At 40.0% G+C, this 19,390-nt stretch overlaps 1 protein-coding gene across 1 annotated transcript; it reads left to right on the forward strand.

Annotated features, from left to right (window-relative positions):
* Positions 1-299: 299 nt before the first annotated feature.
* On the forward strand, positions 300-18,171 carry TMEM196 (transmembrane protein 196). Its single transcript, XM_072851617.1, has 4 exons — positions 300-446; positions 11,858-11,914; positions 13,768-14,022; positions 18,109-18,171. Exons 1-4 carry the CDS (start codon positions 300-302, stop codon positions 18,169-18,171), a joined length of 522 nt encoding a protein of 173 aa, XP_072707718.1.
* Positions 18,172-19,390: the final 1,219 nt, after the last annotated feature.

Raw genomic sequence — 19,390 nt, forward strand, 5'->3', positions numbered from 1 at the left:
CAGCGGCGCCCGGTCCCCGCCGCCGGGCCGGCACCTTGGAGAGCTCCGCGGCGCCGGGGCCGCGCTCGCTGCCGGCGCGGCGCTGCGCGGCGCTGCGCGGCGCTGCGCGGGGCCCGGCGGCGCCGGGGCCGCCCCGCCGCCTCTCGGCAGCGCCCGGCGGCCGCGGATGCGCCGCTCCGCCCCGGCTGCCGGCGAAGGAAGAAAAGTTTGGGGGCGACTTAGGGCCGCGGGAGCGCCGGTGGAGAAGGAGGATGCGCGGTTTCCCCGGCTGATCGGGAAGGAAGGATGACCGAGGGAGGATGTGCACCAGCAGCCAGATCATCGGGAGCCTCCTGGTGCTCTCCGTGCTGGAGATAGGGTTAGGGGTGTCCAGCGTGGCCGTGGGGGCGGTCAGTTTCAGCCTGGTCCTCACAGAGCATAAACCTCAGCTGGGAGACTCTTCTCCGGTATGGAGCGGGGTGTGTGTACGTTAGCCATTTCACTCTCTCTTTAACTCTTTATGGTGATGATCAGACCGTGCGAAGGCATCCCCTCCCTTCCCTTCCCTTCCCTTCCTTCCCTTTTCTTCCCTTCCGCGTGTGCATGCTGCGCCGAGAGCCTCGCCGGGGCCATTTCCGATGTGCATGGGGTACAGTCTGCATACTCGTGGGGCGAGGGGGGAGGCACGGGGGGGGAGAGATGTGTGTGTGTGTTGGGGGGAGACCCCTTCTTTCTCGCTCCTTTTCATTTTTCAATTTTGCTGTGAACAATTGAACTTTCTGTGAACCCGTTCTCACACCTGGGAAAGCCCGATGCCTCGAGTGGAACACGGGCCATAGCTTACAGTCTTTAAATTGACTGTGAGTTTTGCTTTTAAAAAAGAACAGCCCTGTCCCTTACGACAAGACTGTCAAGAGGTATTTTAAAATAATGTCAAGGGTATGTTAGCTGAGTTCTGAGCTTTTGGAGGAAAAAGAGAAAGAGGAAATGGGAAGGAAAAGGAAAGATATGTTCTCATGATCTGGGCACCCTGAGCTTCTTGTAAAATGAACAAAAAATCAAACACCAATAACGGGTTAATAGAAGCAGCATGTTCATATCACAGAGCATTTCTCACTTCTCAAAAACGTTTCTTATTTTTTCAGTTTGAGATATGCATGTTTCTAGGAAGAATTTTCCTCCAAATGGTTATTTATACTTATGAAACAAGGAGTAGGAAATACTGAATATTCAGCCTAAACATGAGTGGGCATTTTTGAACTCCAAAGCTGGTTTTGGCCAGCTTGGATTGTACAGCAGTATTTCTAAACAGATTGTTTGCTTTGCTTCAGATAAGATGATCTTGGTTATTAATCAGCGTAACCTCCTGTAATATATAGATTGATTCTGACAAAGTGCTTCCTGTACTATTCTCACTGTCAATAATTATTAATTATTGACAACAGTCATAAATATTTTTGGCAGTATATAAACACACACATAATTCTGCACTGCAGAACAGGTAGATGAGAAATGAGAATGAAGACCAGATAAGACAAGACAGTGGCCAACAGGTAATGATATTATCAAAATCATGTCAAAGAGGGAGGTTTCTGATCATTGCTGATGAAGAAAAAAGATTACTCAAAAACATGTGTCTATCTGAAGATTTAATGACAGAGGGCAATATCCTGGGGTTCACTGACGTCAAAGAGTTTTGACCAGTCAGTGAGATCAGTATTTTATGCAGCGATTGCATTTTGTGACAATGCTATCACAGCTGATACCATTTCATGACGATGCACATTTCCTGCACAACTGCCTCATTCATTTTTATGGTTTCTGTTACCCCAGAGTTTGTACTAGCCATAGATTAAGATCCTATTACATTATATGTTGGCTCCAAGGACTTTATAATCAAAGCAAGAAACAGATGTAGGATAAGAGGATGTAAGGGAGTATAAAGAAACAACAAACCAAAATTGATTGGTATAACAGGTGGTTGCACTAACACACCAGCAGTCTGGCTGATTTCAAGCTGTCTGTAGGTAGAGTTTTAGAGAGGAATAAGACAGAGGACAATGAAGTGATTTTGCAGGTGTTTATAGGAAATTCTCCCCACATGGGAGTGCAGAGGCATGGAAGGGAACCCAAAGGGACTGTTTGAAAAATGTAACAAGTGGTTAAAGGATGCCCACAACCAGAGCCAGCAGGAGCAGGCATCAGCTGCTAGGAACTGAGCAAACAACTGCAGATTAGGTAGGCAGAGAGAGGCCACAAAGAAACTGTAAAGTGGAAGCAAGGAGCTTATGTTTCATGTAGTTGAGGAAATGAGAAATCACAGCAGTACACAGAGTGGGGTGACATGGTTATAAAGCTTACTTACTTTGCCTTGAACTAAAGATCTTTGGTCTAAAATGTCACCATTATGGCACCCTCTTGGTACCACTCCAGCAGTTCAAATTATCTGTTAGGTTGTGTTCTTCTGATTAGAGGACTAGCAGGTGAGACAGGACAAGAAAGGGGACAGAGATCTAATGTTCTCCAGGGATCCTTAGGGCCATGGGTAACTAGGTCCAAATTAAAATAACTGGAGAAAGGTTTGTTTGCACAATCCTCAGAATTGCCCTGCTGCAGAAATGGCATAAACTGCCTTTCTGCTCACTGGATCTTACACCGAGCTCATGTTGCCTGTATTAAAGAATATGGCTTGCATAAAATATGTTAGTTTTTTCTAATTCACACACTTGAATCAACGTTTTCCTTTGAGAAACGAACAATAAGGAAAAGAAAGGGACATTAAAGGAAAAACTAATATGTTGACATGTTATGATTCTAAACACTGGAGTTAAGTTGAACAGTGTCATGTCTCCTGTTGTAATCTACCTGTAACTCTATCCTTTACTTATGTGGGTGGAACTCAGCAGAGGCCCAAGTTCATGAACAAGCACATGAAGATAGCATCACCATGGAAACCTTAACCTGAATTCCTAAAATTTGGGCATCTCAAAATCATGCACATTCTATCTCCTGTACTTGCCTCCCTATGATGCTTTGCATTTGATGCACATTAACTTTATTCTTAAAAGAGTTGTTCTTATTGTTCACTGTCTCCATTCAGCCAGATAATTTACTAACGGACCTAACTTTAAGCATGTGAATCCCACCCATAGGATTAGAGATACAAGTGAAGTTAAGCATGGGCTGAAGTGCTCTGATCATTGCATGCCCTGCATTATGTACAAGCAAGCCAGGGAAAGTGGAGTAGACAAAAATGAAGAAATGGAAAGCCTAGACAACGTCTACATCAAAAATGCACAGAAATGGGAAAACAGTTTCTAAATTTGTTGTTCTCATTGGAGATGAGCTGGATTAAAATAGTAGAAGTTGTTTAAAAAGTAGCTAAAAGAAAAAAACTGAAGGTGTGACTGACTTCTCAAATTATCTGGAGCATGTGGAGATGACTAGCCAATTTATTTTACATCATATTCAATCTGTTCTTTTTAAAATAGGCCATGGCTGCTAAATTAAAAAAAAAAGAATACAGTCCCATATAACCTAAGGTGAACATCTTGTTGATTTCTAGATTTTCTTTCTGTTTGTTATGATTGTATTGGCATAATCTACTCCACGGGCTGTACTCAGTGTCTACAAGATTTCTTTTTTCCAGAAATTGAGGTATATTTCTGAAATCCACCATTCCAAGTCAATTATATGACGTACTATAGAAATGATCCAACCAATGAGCGTGCTGAACCACTAACACTAACATAGCAAGAATGACAGCATCCATAGCAAAGGTTTTTGCACAAACAAAAGAAATCACAAGATAATATTTCAAAAAGTATTCACAGATATTTTTAAATGGTCACATACTTTCCCATCTATATTTAGAACATAATGGTTGCATTACTACCACTATGATTAGTGACTATGTATTCACACACGCACGTATGTATATGGCTCTAATTCTCATTTATTCTGCAGTGGTGAATAAATTCTTGCTATAAATGAGACTCTCTCACAGAGAGACAGAGAGAGAATGAGACAAAAGCTACATCTTTAGTCAAATATGCCATCTATCTTCATTTGCAAGAGAGATACCTGATGATTCACTTATGGCTATGCCCCTCAAGAGTTTCTTCCCTTAAGAAGACAAATATCTAAATGTATTTGAGAGATATGCATTCTCTGGATGTTGGTCGGTCTGTCTGTCTGTCTGTAGGGGCAGAGTTATTGTTTCCATGATTTGTGATTTTAGCACAGTGGAAGTCTGCCTGCCCATTAAAAATCTGCATTTATAGTTCGGCTACAGAAATTTGCTCCAAGTTGGCACTTGAAATATTTTATTTCAATGACTTTTTTTAATCCAGGATTTGAAGGAAAAGAAAAAGGTTCAGTTAGTATGGAGCTCTCCCAGAGCACGAACATAATTTCAGTCTGTTAAATCAATGTTGGTGGCCTAAAATTTTAAAACATTAAATTTTGCATCTAGTTTTTACTGCTGCCAAGTTTCCTTTGGAAAGAACAGTCAAACTATTTTTTTTTCAAAAGAACACTAAAAAAAAATCACGTTATTGTTTAGCAAGCAGACAAAATGCATGTGATCCTACTTTATTTTAACATGTGCATTGCATTTTCATCAAACTGACCATATTTCTGGCTGGCTCCTGCTCCTGATGAAATGAATCGCAGCACTGCCAGTGAGCTCAGTGGAAGCTGGAGACAGTTCTGTACCTATAGATGAGGGAGGATGTACCAAGTGTGAGAGCTTCTTGCCTTGCATGGAACCAGGACAATTCACTCCAGCTGAGAAGTCTTTCAGTAGGTTTTCTTCATCATTCAGACACTCCAGAAGCATAAACAAACCTGGAAGATGGTCTAGGCAAGGGGACTTGTAGTTCCTGGGTTGTATTTAAGAGGGTCTGTTGAAAAAGACTGAATTAAGCATATGCTTAAATGTTTTGCTGAGATAAGACTTTAGTTCACCTGCAGAGAATAATCTTTAATTTATTACTTTTTGAGACAAAAGCAATCATACTCTAAACTGAATATTTGACACAAAACCAACAAAAAGCATTGTTTACTATTTGTTATTCTAATAGGCCCTAAACAAGTAAATAAATATTATTATTTTGTGCTGAGAATTTGAGTGTTTTTCCAGATGACCAGAGGTTTTTTGAATCACTGATGGCAGGTAGACTTTCAGGTTCAGAAAGCCACTTCTAAATTTCCTTGAGTGTTTCTAAAAACCATTTCCCATTTTTAAAGCATCTCTGCAGGCCTAGAACCAGATGCACGGAAACACTAATCACAGGGACTGGGATGGAACTTAAACTGCTTGAATATGGCTTGAATCAGTGGGAATTGTAGCACCACCGGAGCTGATATAACCAAACAACACACTGCCAGGTCCAAGGTATTAGCTCAGATTAGACATGTTTTAACACTATGTCTCACCTCAAATAGCAGAGCTCCCCTCTCAGTATGACAGATTTGGTGGGACACAAGGTTGGGTTGTGGCAATGCTGTTGCTTCTGGTTCTGGATCTGGATGACTTGCAGCCAGCCAGACATTCCTGTCCCCACAACCCCTTGCATGGGACAACAATGTCATTAGAAGTTTCCATCCCCCTTTTGCAAAGATTATTGTGTTTCTCCATGGAGGTAACAGGCAAACCTACTACCGAGGCTTGCTCTTTTTGCCCGTTGTAATTTTTCTCTAGGTTGATGCCTTTGTTTTCATGAGCGGATTCTGTGCTGTTTATGCCTGCACTAAGAGAACTTAATCCTTGTTCTGAAACACTATTTCAAAGAAGAGTTACAATTAGAGATACCTTCTCTGCTCAGTTCATCCATTAGGGATTTCAGCTTTTTTCTCAATTGGATGGAGTTGAAGCAACAAGATTATTAAAAAGAATGGTCCTTTCTAGACATTACTAATTTCAAATTCCTGGGTATTCTCATGGTAGTCACATGTTTATACAGTTTTAGTGTAAAACACAGATTTTCTGGTTTAAGCCATGACAAGAGTAGATAGAAGTGAAGCTCTTGATTGTCTTGATGGTTTATTCTTCCAAGTGGAAGATTATTTGAACAGGTATGATATGCTTGCATTTTCACTGTGTTATATTGAAATTTGGAATAATTTCCCTTCCTCTATTTCATCAGATACATGTGGATGACCCAGAACACTGGAGGGCTTTACACACAGTGTATGTAGTTTGGGCTTCTTCTTTGTCAGGAACACTAACTAAGGATCAAGTAGTCCTTATATTCAACAGGTTTTCTCTACTATTTTCTGCAGCCTCTCTCCAGAAAGATTTTCCATAGACATTTTTCATTTTCCCAGTGGTATTACACTCACCATTGCTTTTGCCGCCTCAAAACAGAAGAAAGAAAGGTTTCTTAGGTTCAATATACAAAATAAAAATAGTTCCTTTTCTTCTGCATGATGGAAACCAACAAATCTTTGGCTCTCTGCAGATATAACTAAAACGGAATCTTTTTTTTCAGACTACCAGTAAGAAAGCCCCTTTTTTCCAGGAGAAAGTGAATGAGGCCAAGTCTTTTGTTCCAGAAAATATGAAACAGGGATGGATCCAAACCACAGAACTTGAATCTAAATTGAGATTTCAGCCTCCTTACCAAAATTTCTGGGTGTTTGGATCTGAGGTTTTGTTTCAAGCCCATATTTAATATAAATGAAAGCAGGCTCAAAATAAACATTCTCCTTTTCTGGGAGGTCTTTGGTTCTTTATTCCAAAGTTCAACAGACCAAAAGAGAGATTTTCAAATACGCATATTGAACATAAGCAGGCACAGCTGCAGTGTGAATGGCAAAAACTCCACAGACAATTAGACACTCCTGCATCACCTTGCAATCACACTAGTGCTATCAGAAGGACTCTGACTCTGCTAGGTCCCCACAAATCTTCACTGAAAGGGAGAGTGAGGCACTCACAGCCCACTGAGTCTTTAAGTACCTTTTGTGCTTTGTAGTGTCTTTCTTTGGATTTTTTACCCATCACCCAAGAGTGTTTCTGCCCCTATCTATTATTGTATGATACATTCAATCCCTGCTTCCTCTGCTAGACTTAACACGAAATATCATGTATCATAGGAGGTATTAATAAGTCTGCAACCAAAAGTAACCACAGAAATAAAGGGAATTGGTTGCAAATAGCGGTCTATGTAGGTTTTTAAGGGAGATTTTGGATCTTTTAGCCTTTTATGATTTTTCTGATGAATAGTAATTAAAACGAAAGTCCAACTGTGAAACATCTGCTTCAAGTCCCAGCTGAATGTCCCTCTCTGGCTCCCAGGGTATTTTGGAGGGCTTATTAATTTAGCTTATCCTTCATGAAATGTTTTAGCCTTATTCTCGGCATGAGTTGTGAACACTCCAACAATTGATCATTCTTTATAAGGAGCTTATCTTCAGTGATATATTTCTTTTCCACTCCTGATTTACTTATTTTCAGCATGTGTTTGCGTTAACTTACTTCAGGTTTGACACAGTTAGAAAATGTAAGTACATTTAAAGAGTCCAAGAGGTTGGTAAAAATTGACTGAGGATAATCAATGATCATGTGGAAAGGAGCAAGTCCTCACCATGACAGTATTAGTTAGTCATGGGTAAACTGTAGTCCAGAGTAGCTCAACAGTCACAAGTCAAGTTTAAACGGTATGACATATTGACATGAAGATGAGTCCTTCAGGATAGAAAAGAACAGACAGAGAGTGGCAAGACAGCAGAGCCCCTGGTGGCTGTATTCCAGTTGGCAGTATTATAAAGCAGAAGAGTTCAAAACTAAAAGACAAACAAACATAGGAAATTCCTTTTGAGTCTCATTTGCACTCACATTCTTTTTCTGGTACAAAGAGCTAGTGTAGTTTCTCCCATCTACTTTGCACTACTGCTGACCACAACACTGCGACATGAAAAATTTTACAGGAAGTTACTATAGCACCAAAAAAAGAATTCTTGAGTCCTTAGCTGATCTATCAAAAAGCAATTATCAGAGTCAATCACATAATGTCCCATTGACTTCCTAACTTTTCTAGAGGTCTTTACATTGAGAAGCACAGCTAAGGCAACTCTGCAGGAGCAGTGTTCCTGTGCCCCAGGTATCGCTAATATTCTTGGTAAAGCAGGTTTCTACTGCTTCCAGTGAAGCAGCCTCCTCTGCAACCTCAGAAGAGAGGGGTAAACTTGGCTCAACATTTTCAAAGCTTTGCATGAGGTTTAATTGCCTGACACCATGGCTCAAATTCATCCATTGTTTTTAACAGCAAAATACCTGCTGTCATAAATTAATAACCATACTGGTTTTTGGGCAAGCCTTTTCTCTGTGAATGTAACACACTGTCGTCTAAAAAACCCCAAATAATATTAAGCCTTTCCTACTGCCCAAGTGCTTTTGTTTCAAGGTTTTTAACATGTTCAGGCACACTAGTGCATTCAGTTTCACAACTTGCTTGTCTCATAGTCATACAGATTATAAAACTTTGTCATGACCTTCCCAAGCTCACACAGAAGAATGGAAGAACTAGGAATACCCAACTCCCCTGAGTTCTCTGTTGAGTTCTTTAACTACAGGACATATTATTCCTTGTGTATATGTATAAATATTGCAGATGTACAGAAAGAGAAAATAGATACAGAGTATACATACAGACCCTGACAAAATAAAATATTATAATAGAATCATAGAATATCTCAAGTTGGAAGGGATCCATAAGATCAGCGAGTACAACTCCCTGCTCCTCACAGGACTATCTAACACTAAACCATATGTCCAAGAGCGTCATCTAGATGCTCCTTGAACTCTGACAGGCTTGGTGCTGTGACCACTTCCCTGGGGAGCCTGTTCCAGTGACTGACCACCCTCTCAGTGAAGAACCTTTTCCTAATGTCCAACCTGAACTTCCCCTGACGCAGCTTCATACCATTTCCATGTGTCCTATCTCTGGTCACCAGAGAGAGGAGATCAGCACCTCCCACTCTGCTGCCCCCCTTGAGGAAGTTGTAGACTGCAATGAGGTCACCCCTCAGCCTTCTCTTCTCCAAGCTGAACAAACCACGTGACCTCAGCCACTCCTCATAAGTCTTGCTCTCGAGGCCTTTCACCATCTTGGTCACCCTCCTCTGGACAGGCTCTAATAGTTTGGTGTCTTTCTTCTACTGAGGTGCCGAAAACTGCACACAGTACTCAAGGTGGGGCCACACCAGTGCAGCGTAGAGTGGGGCAATCATCTCCCCCGACCAGCGAGCTATGCTGTGCTTGATGCACCCCAGGACACAGTTGGCCTTTTTGGCTGCCAGGGCACACTGTTGACTCATATTCAACTTGCCGTCAACCCAGACCCCCAGATCTCTTTCCACGTGACTGCTCTCCAGCCTCTCGTCCCCCAGTTTGTATGTATAACCAGGTAGTCCCTCCGATACTTTAACGGCTAAAGAATACAGTAGTCACCCCTTGTTTTTGAGAAGCCAGTACCTTAGGGCTTGCAGATTAGCTCATTCGCTATTCTTCGGATTTCAACTGGGAAATACCTTAGGTAATATATATGTATATGGCACTACATAAAGGTGGTTTGGAAGGGTATGTGTCCTGTCCTTGAAAAACAGTAAAGAATAGCATAACTGCCCAAACTGGTGGGTTCTAATGCTGAGTGAATCTGTAATTTGCTTGTTGCTCCTTTGGTCATACACAAGGCTAATATAACTTGTTCATTACATTCCCTTCTGGCTAGCAAAGACTGTACCATGGAAATAAGAAGTCTTCTCCAATTGAAATCAGTGGTAAAAAAATCTATTGACTCTAATAGGAGCAGAATTGGAGCATTCTTGAAAAAATGGGTGACCTATTCTTTCAGCTCATTCTTTCAATTATCAAAACCCCAGCTTTTTAAACTAGTTAACATACACTTGTGACAAGTTGAAACTATCTTTGATGGCATCTTCCAGATCCTTTCTGTAAGCTTTCCAGAACACATAAATTTTTCTTTATAAGATTTTCCTTTTAACCCTAGTCAGTCACTACAGAGAGAATTATATTATTAATCTGCTTTATCAAGTCTGACTGAACAGAACTTAATTATAGTGATGTCTTCAACAAATTTTTTTTTTGAGGTTTCTGCATTAATGCTGAGAAATACGAAACACTATATGTGAAAATCTGAAGCATGCCTGCAGTTGAAGGCAATCTGCAATGGCAGGATTTGGAGTGAAGCTCCAAAACTTCACAGAAAGCCTGAGTGAAAACTTACAAGGCAGATGTGATAGTTCTGAGCTGAAATCTCCTCTGCCTGTGGGAAAGGGACAGAGGGAGCCCTTCCCATTGTTTTTTCGATTGTTATTCCAATGGGTGAGCTCCAGGAGCAATTACCAGTTGTATGTCTGGTATGCCCTGAGCTATTCAGCACCATGGTCTACATGACCCAGCCCTCTCCATAATCAGATTGGTATTAAGTCCACATCCTATGCTTAGTGTAGAGGTAAATAATATATGAAATTTAACCATATGCATTGTGGGGAACTGATTCAATGGGCCTAACTCAGAGTAAAAATACATTTCAAGGCTTATGCTTAGCTATATGCATGAACTACGTTAGTTGGAGGGAGATAAAGTATGTATTAAAGCACCTCTTCAACTGAGATACTGAAGCTGCAAAGTTTTGGAGGGTAAATTAGATGTACATGCAATATATTACATGGACCCTGAATGCTGTATAGGAACTGCTTAATTTTTTTTCACTTCTTATGTAACAGCCAGGTCTGTTCTGTGATTTAATCCTAAATCAAGGTCAACCAGAGCCATTTGCTAGAAATACCATCTCAGTGCAAAAAGGATGCGGAAAAATCTAGTTTTAAAACTATAAAATTACTTCCCAATAGGGGCGTGGGGTTAGCTTTACCGAAAATAAGTAGCACAGATTTCTTAATAAAAGAGTTTATGAGGTATTGAAGAAATCTTCTGACAGTATTACAAACACCTGGAGAAGGCATTATTGCTTTCACACAACTACTGTAGTTCTTACCACGACTGCTCCCTCAGGGACTGTTCACTGTTTCCCTAGTTAAACTTTTTTGTAGGAGGAAAAAGTGACGTCAGAGAATGTCATTGGTCTTTGATGTAGGTCACTAAAAAGTATTAACAACTATTCATATAAGCTGGTAGGGGTTGTTTCTCTTTTTGTTAATCAGTTTTTGCCTAATGCTTGATGTGACAATTAGCAGATGAGTTGTCGAAAGGGAACTACATGAAAAAAAGTATAGATACCTTCATGCTATCTTCTGCGAAGTGGGATATCTAGACCCTAAAACAGATTTTCCTGCATGCTCAGTGTAGCCACACCAAAAGATGTACTCGTATTTACACCTGCATCCACAGAGGTGACTGAACTGCATTCTTGCCCAGAGTTCCACTGTCTTGAGGACAACAATCCATGTATGATCCCTCAGTCATTCACACAGTAGGATCAGGGCATTAAGTACCTCAGCTATGCTTGAAAGTAGATGATTTGTATCACTGACTTCTGCCTTGCTGAACTTTTCTGAGGAAAAAAAAAGAGCAAAAAGGCATCTTTTGCTTGCAACGTTGGGAGGGGTTTTTTCATGTTTTGTTTACCCAGGCAGCTTGAAAGTAGGATTTTTTTCTTTTTTTATGAGTAATCATCCTCAGTCTGACTTCTCATTCCAGTTTCTTCTTCTCGGATAAGTGTGTTTATGGTTGAGTTATAACTTCCTGAAACATAAGGTTTGTGATAAAAATGCTGGCAACAACTGTAACCATTGCCTAACCTACTGCTGTGGTCACCACTACAGCAACACAGCAGGATTTAAACTTGAGACCTTAAATGATGAAATAATTGGTATTTTTCTTCCTTTGCAGTTTCTGCTTTGTGGCATATGTGGAATATTGTGCGCCAAAAAAAAATCTGGACTTGTTGTAAGTTTTTCCACTGCATATATAACACATAAGTATTTGAAAACCATACTTATCTAACTTGAACTCCTTACTGGGGGCTTTCTGTGTCCAAGTGGTTCTGATAAAAAGTCAGTAAAAATTGCAAGTCAGCAGTCCAAAAAAGCAATCAGCACTTTGGGTTAATCAAGCAAAACAAGGCAGTTCTGAAATGGCCTATTTAGGTCACGCCTATTTAAGCCACACATCCCTGTTTATCCCTGTCTGGATAAATATAGATGGAAAACCTGTTGACACAAATTGATGCCAAGTCAATAAAAAGTTGCCCAATAACTTCACTGGATTGTAACTTCTCTCCTTCAAAAACCCACTTCTGTGAAGTGTGGCACGACTGGGCTGCCACCTCAATGAGGCTGCTGACCAAGTTTGATTCTAGATATCATAGCTGTTCGCTGTTTTAATAAGTTCTTTTTGCAATCAGAATCATGAATAAGCCAGTTTTAAAGTGATGGCAGATGTTTTCTGTCTCTTCTAAGAATTAGAAGTACAGTAATTCTTCTGACTGCAGCAAAATTGTGTTATTACTATACAAGTCACAGCAGAACTTTACGTTAAAGACATGATCCTATCATAAGTGATAATGTCTGGCTTAATTTTCTGTCAGCTTGATTATTCTGCCATACACAGATGGCAGTCATGTAAAACCAGCATAAGTGTGAAGGGAATCAAGATCTCTCTCAGATTATTTTTGAATATCAATGTGTTATCCTAAACCCTGTTACAATGACAGTCTCATTTCTTAAAGCACGTAGACCATAACCAGTTTCTAAAAGCCATCTATTCTGGTGGTCTCATGGAATAGTCACTTCCCAGTGGACTGCAGCATGCAGCCTGAATGTCACATTCCTGACGAAATTCTCATCACAGTTGTGTACAGAAGTGGTTTGTAAGGCTCCATAAATTGTTCCTACCACAGTAGATAAGTACATATACAAAGCCATATGGAGTAACACCAAAGGCCCATCTAGATCAACATCTGACAGGCCAGCAGTACCAAGGGAAGTGAAGAAGACAATAATTTAGCAGTGTCTCCATAATAAGGTCTTTTTCCCTCGAGTCATTTGTGGGTCAAGGACACCCTGAACCAGGGTGGCATCTTTGTGATTAAAGTGATAGGAGGTCTTTAAAGATGTCTCATTAATTGCAGCCTGTTTCACACCCTTCTAAAGTTCCCAGAAACATTTTAACCAAGTTAAAAACAAACAAACACACACACAGTCACCACACTGACCTTCTGCAGAGCTGCATCACAGATTTCTTTGTTGTTTCTCTTGCTTCTTTGTCCAGTGCATTCACCTTGAACACTTTTGAAGTCCCCACAAAAGCTGTAGAAAGCCTCCAAACTGCTGTCTGACTAAACAAATTAGAATTGAACAAGGGGCAGAGTCAGATGGCACACAAAGCAAGAGAGATTCCCTGTGAATACATGAGGCGTTCACTCCTGAGGAGTGGTGAGAAACTGCACAACAGAAAATTACGACACATTCTGTCATGTTACTGTTTTGAATGAAACGCTGGAAATCAGAAGATTTGCGTCCTAGTAGTCCTTCCATTGACTAGCTTTTAACATGAGCAACTCATTCTACCCAACTTTATCTTACATGCAACATCAATCTTAACTCTTGTACACCAGAAGGTATTGTATTCCCTTGGAGCTCTGTGGGAGCTGAGGGAGTTAAAAATGAGTGTCTGTGCAGTGTTTTGCAGTCCATGATGCTATCGAAGTATTAAGTTATGGTTAGTCTCATTTTTTATATGAATGAATCTGTCTCTGAAAAATGTTGCTGTGACATAACCTCTCTTGTCTTTCCTGACAGATGATACTTTTTTCTGCCTGTTGCATCTGTGGACTGATTGGAGGAATCTTAAATTTTCAATTTCTTCGTGCTCTGACAAAGAAGTCGTCTGCTCTCTATTCTTTGCATCTTGCCTCCATGTCTCTTGCATGCATTGGAATTGGTGGTTGCACCCTTTCTTCATGGCTCACTTGTCGGCTAGCCAGCTATGAACAAAGGCGAATGTTCTCCGAAAGAGAACATTCATTGCATCACTCCCATGAAATGGCAGAAAAAGTGAGTTGAGTGACCTCCCTTATTCTGCTTCTCCTAAAATGCTACTGTATGTGTTAATGTTTACAATTGGCAAGAGATGTATTCAGTTTTCAGTTTTACATTAGAAAGAGCTTCTGGGAAATGAAACGCTGCCATTCTGTGTAAGCTTTATTACATTGCATTATATGGAGCTATTTTTAGGTACTGTATATTTGCAGTACATCCATTTCAATGAAGTACATCCATTTTCAACATAATTCCATTGTATAGCTATTCAACGGCTCAGCTGCTAAATATAGCACTTCATAAATAATTGGAAGCCTTATTAATATGGATTATCATGTATTGTACTGTGAAAAAGCACAGAATGCTTTCTGTAACCACATCATTGCATGCTTCCAGGATTTAATCAATTTATTCCTCTTCCAAGTACTCAGCTTATAAAGTAGGTTATTTAAACACAAAAGCCACAGTTCACAAACCTAGATGACTAAACCTACGCACCTAAGGGCATATTTAGACACCTAAATGAAACTCGTTGGATTTGCAGCAGCACTGAGCATTTATTGCCTTTCTCTGTTAAAAGGAAGCTTACCAAGGTGTCTAGGTCTATGTTTAGGTGCTGAAACTTAAGGTCCCAAAGTTGAGCATGTAGGGCCAAAATAATTAATTGAATAGAATTCTTGAAATCAGCTCCTTGGATTTACAGATCTGATTCATAATTGAGGAATAAAATGTTCACTGACACCCTGTGCTCTACATTTGGACTTTGTATCCAATGCCTGTCATTTGAGAAATGAGTAGAGAAGAGAACAAAAGTCAAGTGGACTGCTCATCTAAACCTCCATGTGCAAGTTTGCATCACAGTTAAGTTCAACGATGTTTGAAACATGTTTTAAAAAGTTAAATAGTATAGGTTACAACAATAACATAAAACAGGGTGATAAAATCAAGGGAAGAGATACAGTTCTCCCTCTCATTTTAAAATGAAGCAGAATTCTGATGAGCTATGTAGGCAAGTATGACTATGGTCTTGCAGATGGTAGGCTAGATCCTGCCTTTCAAAGAGGCTCTTGCCTCAACAAGGACAAAGATGAAGCCCATTTGAGAGAAAGAGAGGTAAAAAACCCAGAAATAGCCTGGGAAGAAAACCCTTTCAAAATACAAACACCTGCCAACTCTATCAATTTGGGCTGAGGATGACCACGTATAGCAGTAGTTCACTGCCTCCTTTCCTGGCCTGTTGATCTACTGAGCTTTTACACACTCAGCAGTGAGGACTGCCAGGTGCCCACTTATCTTGGGTGAAGGGCCATGATGCATGTGCAGAGCAACCGTATTGCACATGCTCAGCGAATGTGGGATGCGCCCCACCGATGGTGGACTCCCTGCATGTGTGTTGTAGAATCAAGTGTGCATGCGTGGGTGGTCTGATCTGGGACTTCTTAGACCTACAGCCTGCGGATGGCCTGCTGCTGGCAGGTTTGAGTACATTAGCTCAAGGCATGTCCCTAAAAATAAAAGGCTACTTAAAAACTTCCATTAAATTACGCCCTGATTTAGAAATTAGCTTTAAAGTGTTTTATATATAAGACTATTTTGTATATTTATACTGATATACAGTAATATAGACATGTACTGCATGTGCATTTGTTTTGCTATATTTATTGTATAATTGTTATATTTATATTAGAGATTGAGGGGTATTGAAATAACCGACCTGCCCAGCTGCCCGGTGGTCCCCCCGACACCAGAGTTACCTCCAAGGTACGCTGAACACTAGGGAGCTACCATGTTGTTATGTCACTTCAGGAAGGGCCACCTCTAAGAGAAAGTCATAGTTTCAGCTAATCAAAGTTGGCTGATGCTGTGATGTCACTCTGAGTCAGGCAAATGGTGCTTCCAGGTGGTGACATAATTCTACATGGTGAACGCTGCAATCTGGAAGTAAGTTGAGTATTTAAAATATTCACCCTAGTTATAGACATCCAAATGGTCCTATTTGGATGTTGCCACCATTGACTCACTCTGCTTCTAATCTGTGTGCTCCTTCATTTCTTGAATTCAGCAACGCTTTTTAATTTATTAATACTTTTATTTTTGAAAATAGAAATATTGGGGGAAAATGATTTTCAATATTTTCTGAAATTATGATATTCTAATAGCTGATGTCTGCAGAGGATTCAAGTGATAAGCCAACAAAAGGAAACTTACACTTGCTCATGAGTAGTCTTCTGACAGATTACTATCAAACTGTGGCTGACTGATAGTTAATATTAAATGGCTTTGATTTTCTTGGTCCCTTTCCCAGCTGACTGGTATCTTCAGCATAGATCCAACAAAGGGTTTAGGCACCTACAAATAGGCAACTGTAGTGCCTTGTTTCAGGGCAGGCAGCCCCCAGACAGCGATCCTGAGTTCAGTGTTAGGCGTGCATGTTTCTCTTCAGTATGTGAGGAGAATAAGGCACCATACAAAAACATCCAACACCATCACCTGCCAAATGGAGAGCTGGGTAGTAGAAAATGCTCAAAATTCAGTAAGTTTACACAGCTTCTTTTCTCTGAAACTTACACTTGATTCAGGAGTATTAATTGGCAAATCTACTTGGTTTGATGGCCCCAAGTCTACTTTGTAGAGGGGAAAAGAACATCCCTTCTTTCAAAAACTGTGGAGGCAACAATTAAGTCTTGCAATCTACTTCAAAATGTAGCTGGTAACACCTGAGAGAGGAAGCACCACTGCTTCCACCTTATGTGAAACTTTGAGTTCTGGTTTCTGCCTCCCAAACTATTTATAAATCAAACATTGTGGATTAAAAGAAGAGAGAGAAAGAGTCAGACTAGGAATAAAGACCAGGTCCCAGAATTTTCTTCTCTTTACCAAGAATCTCAGCTACTATGCTATAAAGTCAGGCTCTTTCTTTCTGTCTTTCTCTCTCTCTCTATTTAGCCCAATGAATCTTGCTTTACTTTCTTCATAGAAAATTCCACAAGAATGGGGACAAACAAATCCCTTTTCTTCCACATTTTCTCCAACTACATCTAGGAGGTGGAAGAGGTAAATTTAATCTTTCCATGCAGAGAAGAGCTTCTGGTTCTCATGGAAAAATATTTTAGAACTAGCCCAACAGTGGCACCTCTACCTCATCTACCTGAATTTTAAAAAAATAGCCAAAACTGCATTTTTATATGTGCCCATTCCTCGGCATCGTCGGATGTTCTCTGGGGTCTGTCATTGGACATAGGCAGAAGATCACTTCATTTCTGCATCCTGATTCAATTTGGTATGAAATAGGCCTAGGACTTCTCAGAATAAGGCAGTTGTGAGCATAAACTCCACATGGCTTTGCAGCCTTGAAGGTCAGAGAAGTGCTTAATGAACGTAGCCATATCCAGGCTTAGACAGCTGCTAAGTAGGTATTGTTTGGATTGCAATTTGAGAATTAGAAAATCTAACTCCAAACAAATCTTAGTTTAGGTGCTTTAGGATTCCGACTCATGATCAGGTCAGCTTACTCCAGGATGACTCATCTGCCACTTGAGTAGCAATTGCTGAACTGCTAAAAATTGTAGTCTGGCATATTAAGGGAAAACCAAAATCAGTCCCATCCGAAGGCAAGCAGTCACAACCCTTAGATCCTGTTTGGATCTAGACCTACTTCCCAAATGTCTATCCCAGCTAGCATCGAATGGCATCTGTTTGTAGCATGTCAGCACAGAAAAAGGTTTGAATGGAAACAAAGACTTAATTACCATCTTGTTCCTTTGTAGATTACCATACAAGCTTGAGTTGATGCACTTTCAAAGGACAACGTCACAAAATTTTCACGGATGCCATCAATGCTGTATATGTGGTCTGAGAGTAATGTCCAACTCAATCAGTATCAATGAGTCTATTAGCTTTCAAATGTACTTAATTTATGTAGGAAGAAATTATTTCTTTTTTTTTTACAGGGAGATTTATCAAGCCAACTAAAAATGTAAAGTTTTTCTGAATGTTTGAAATTCAGAGTTTGTTAAATTTTTATTACAACCTTAGCTAACTAAATTTCAAACATCATAAAATAATTGCAATTTTAATCAGTGTTTTCTATTCTTGTTGCAGGAAATGACAGACAACCTAAGCAATGGTGGCCCACATCTGATTTATAATGGAAGTGTGTATTAAGAGATTTTAAAAAGTTCCATGGAAAGAAGTGGTTTTAGAATTTTCTTCAGGAAAAAAACAGACTCCAAGAAATTGAGAAAATGGAACTATCTTAGCTTTTATGGCTCACATGTCACAACTGCAGAACAGCACAGTTGCATTTCCCTTTTAGAAACATGTTCAAAATTTGTCTCCTAAACATTTTGCGGATATACAATATTTATTCACTTCCTGGCTACTCTCTTTTGGTTTTTTGTCTGAATAACTTTACAGAATTGTGATAGTATTTGAAATAGACTTCTCAAGACTCTTCTTCTCATGAAGACTCAAAAACCAGAAAAAATAAATTAAACTGGACCATATTTAGCCCAGTCACAGGATTCCTAAAGAGAAGAGAAGAGGGCAGAGGAAGGATGGCTCAGGGGAATCTCTTTCTCCTCCCCACTTAGCAGCATCTGGTGTAATATGATGGCTTCAGACCATGTGGCATGGTACCAGCAACGCATCTGCACAGTCCCCCTCCCCACATTGCAAATGTATTCAGCCTCAGTTTTCCCAGTAGACTGTATCAAAAGAAAGTGCAAATTACTCTTCCAAAAGGCTCCCATTTCACATTCAGAGTGTAAATGAACAGTGTGCTGAAAACAACACCAATGTCTTTGTTTTGAAAGACAGAATGCTCTAAGAATGCCATAAATCAAAACCTCAACAATGCCTTGTTGTAAAGAAATTGTAAATATTTCCAATTTGTGAATGAAGTATATTTCGTAATTTGTTCATAAAAGATGACAAATAAAATGAAATCTAAACCAGAGATTTTAGACAGATCTTTTGGGTTTTTTTCTTGTTAGAAAGATCTTGCAAAGCTGAACTGTCATGCTTGCAGTTTTGCACAACACATTGAAAGGTTCCTAAAGGGGTGAATCAAGCTCACAAAGGAGAAAAACAAAGGCTGAACAGAGACATGGTCAAGGTCAGAACACACTGGCAATTCTGCACACCCACCATAGAGTTTGGGGTCTGTTAAAGCAGTGTGTATATTAAGGCAGCAGCTTTAACTGACCCCAAACTTTACAGTAGGACCTACTGGCTCATATAGCCATGAAAAATGGAAGATGTAATCTGTAACAGACCATATACAGAATAATATTAATATAAAATATTCATATAAAATCACTCGTATGTTACATAGTGGGTCTATGACTGTGCTGTAAAGCCCAGCACTTCAACATGAGTCTGA

Source organism: Ciconia boyciana, chromosome 2 (assembly GCF_034638445.1).
Source record: "Ciconia boyciana chromosome 2, ASM3463844v1, whole genome shotgun sequence".
In the NCBI taxonomy this organism is placed as follows: Eukaryota; Metazoa; Chordata; class Aves; order Ciconiiformes; family Ciconiidae; genus Ciconia; species Ciconia boyciana.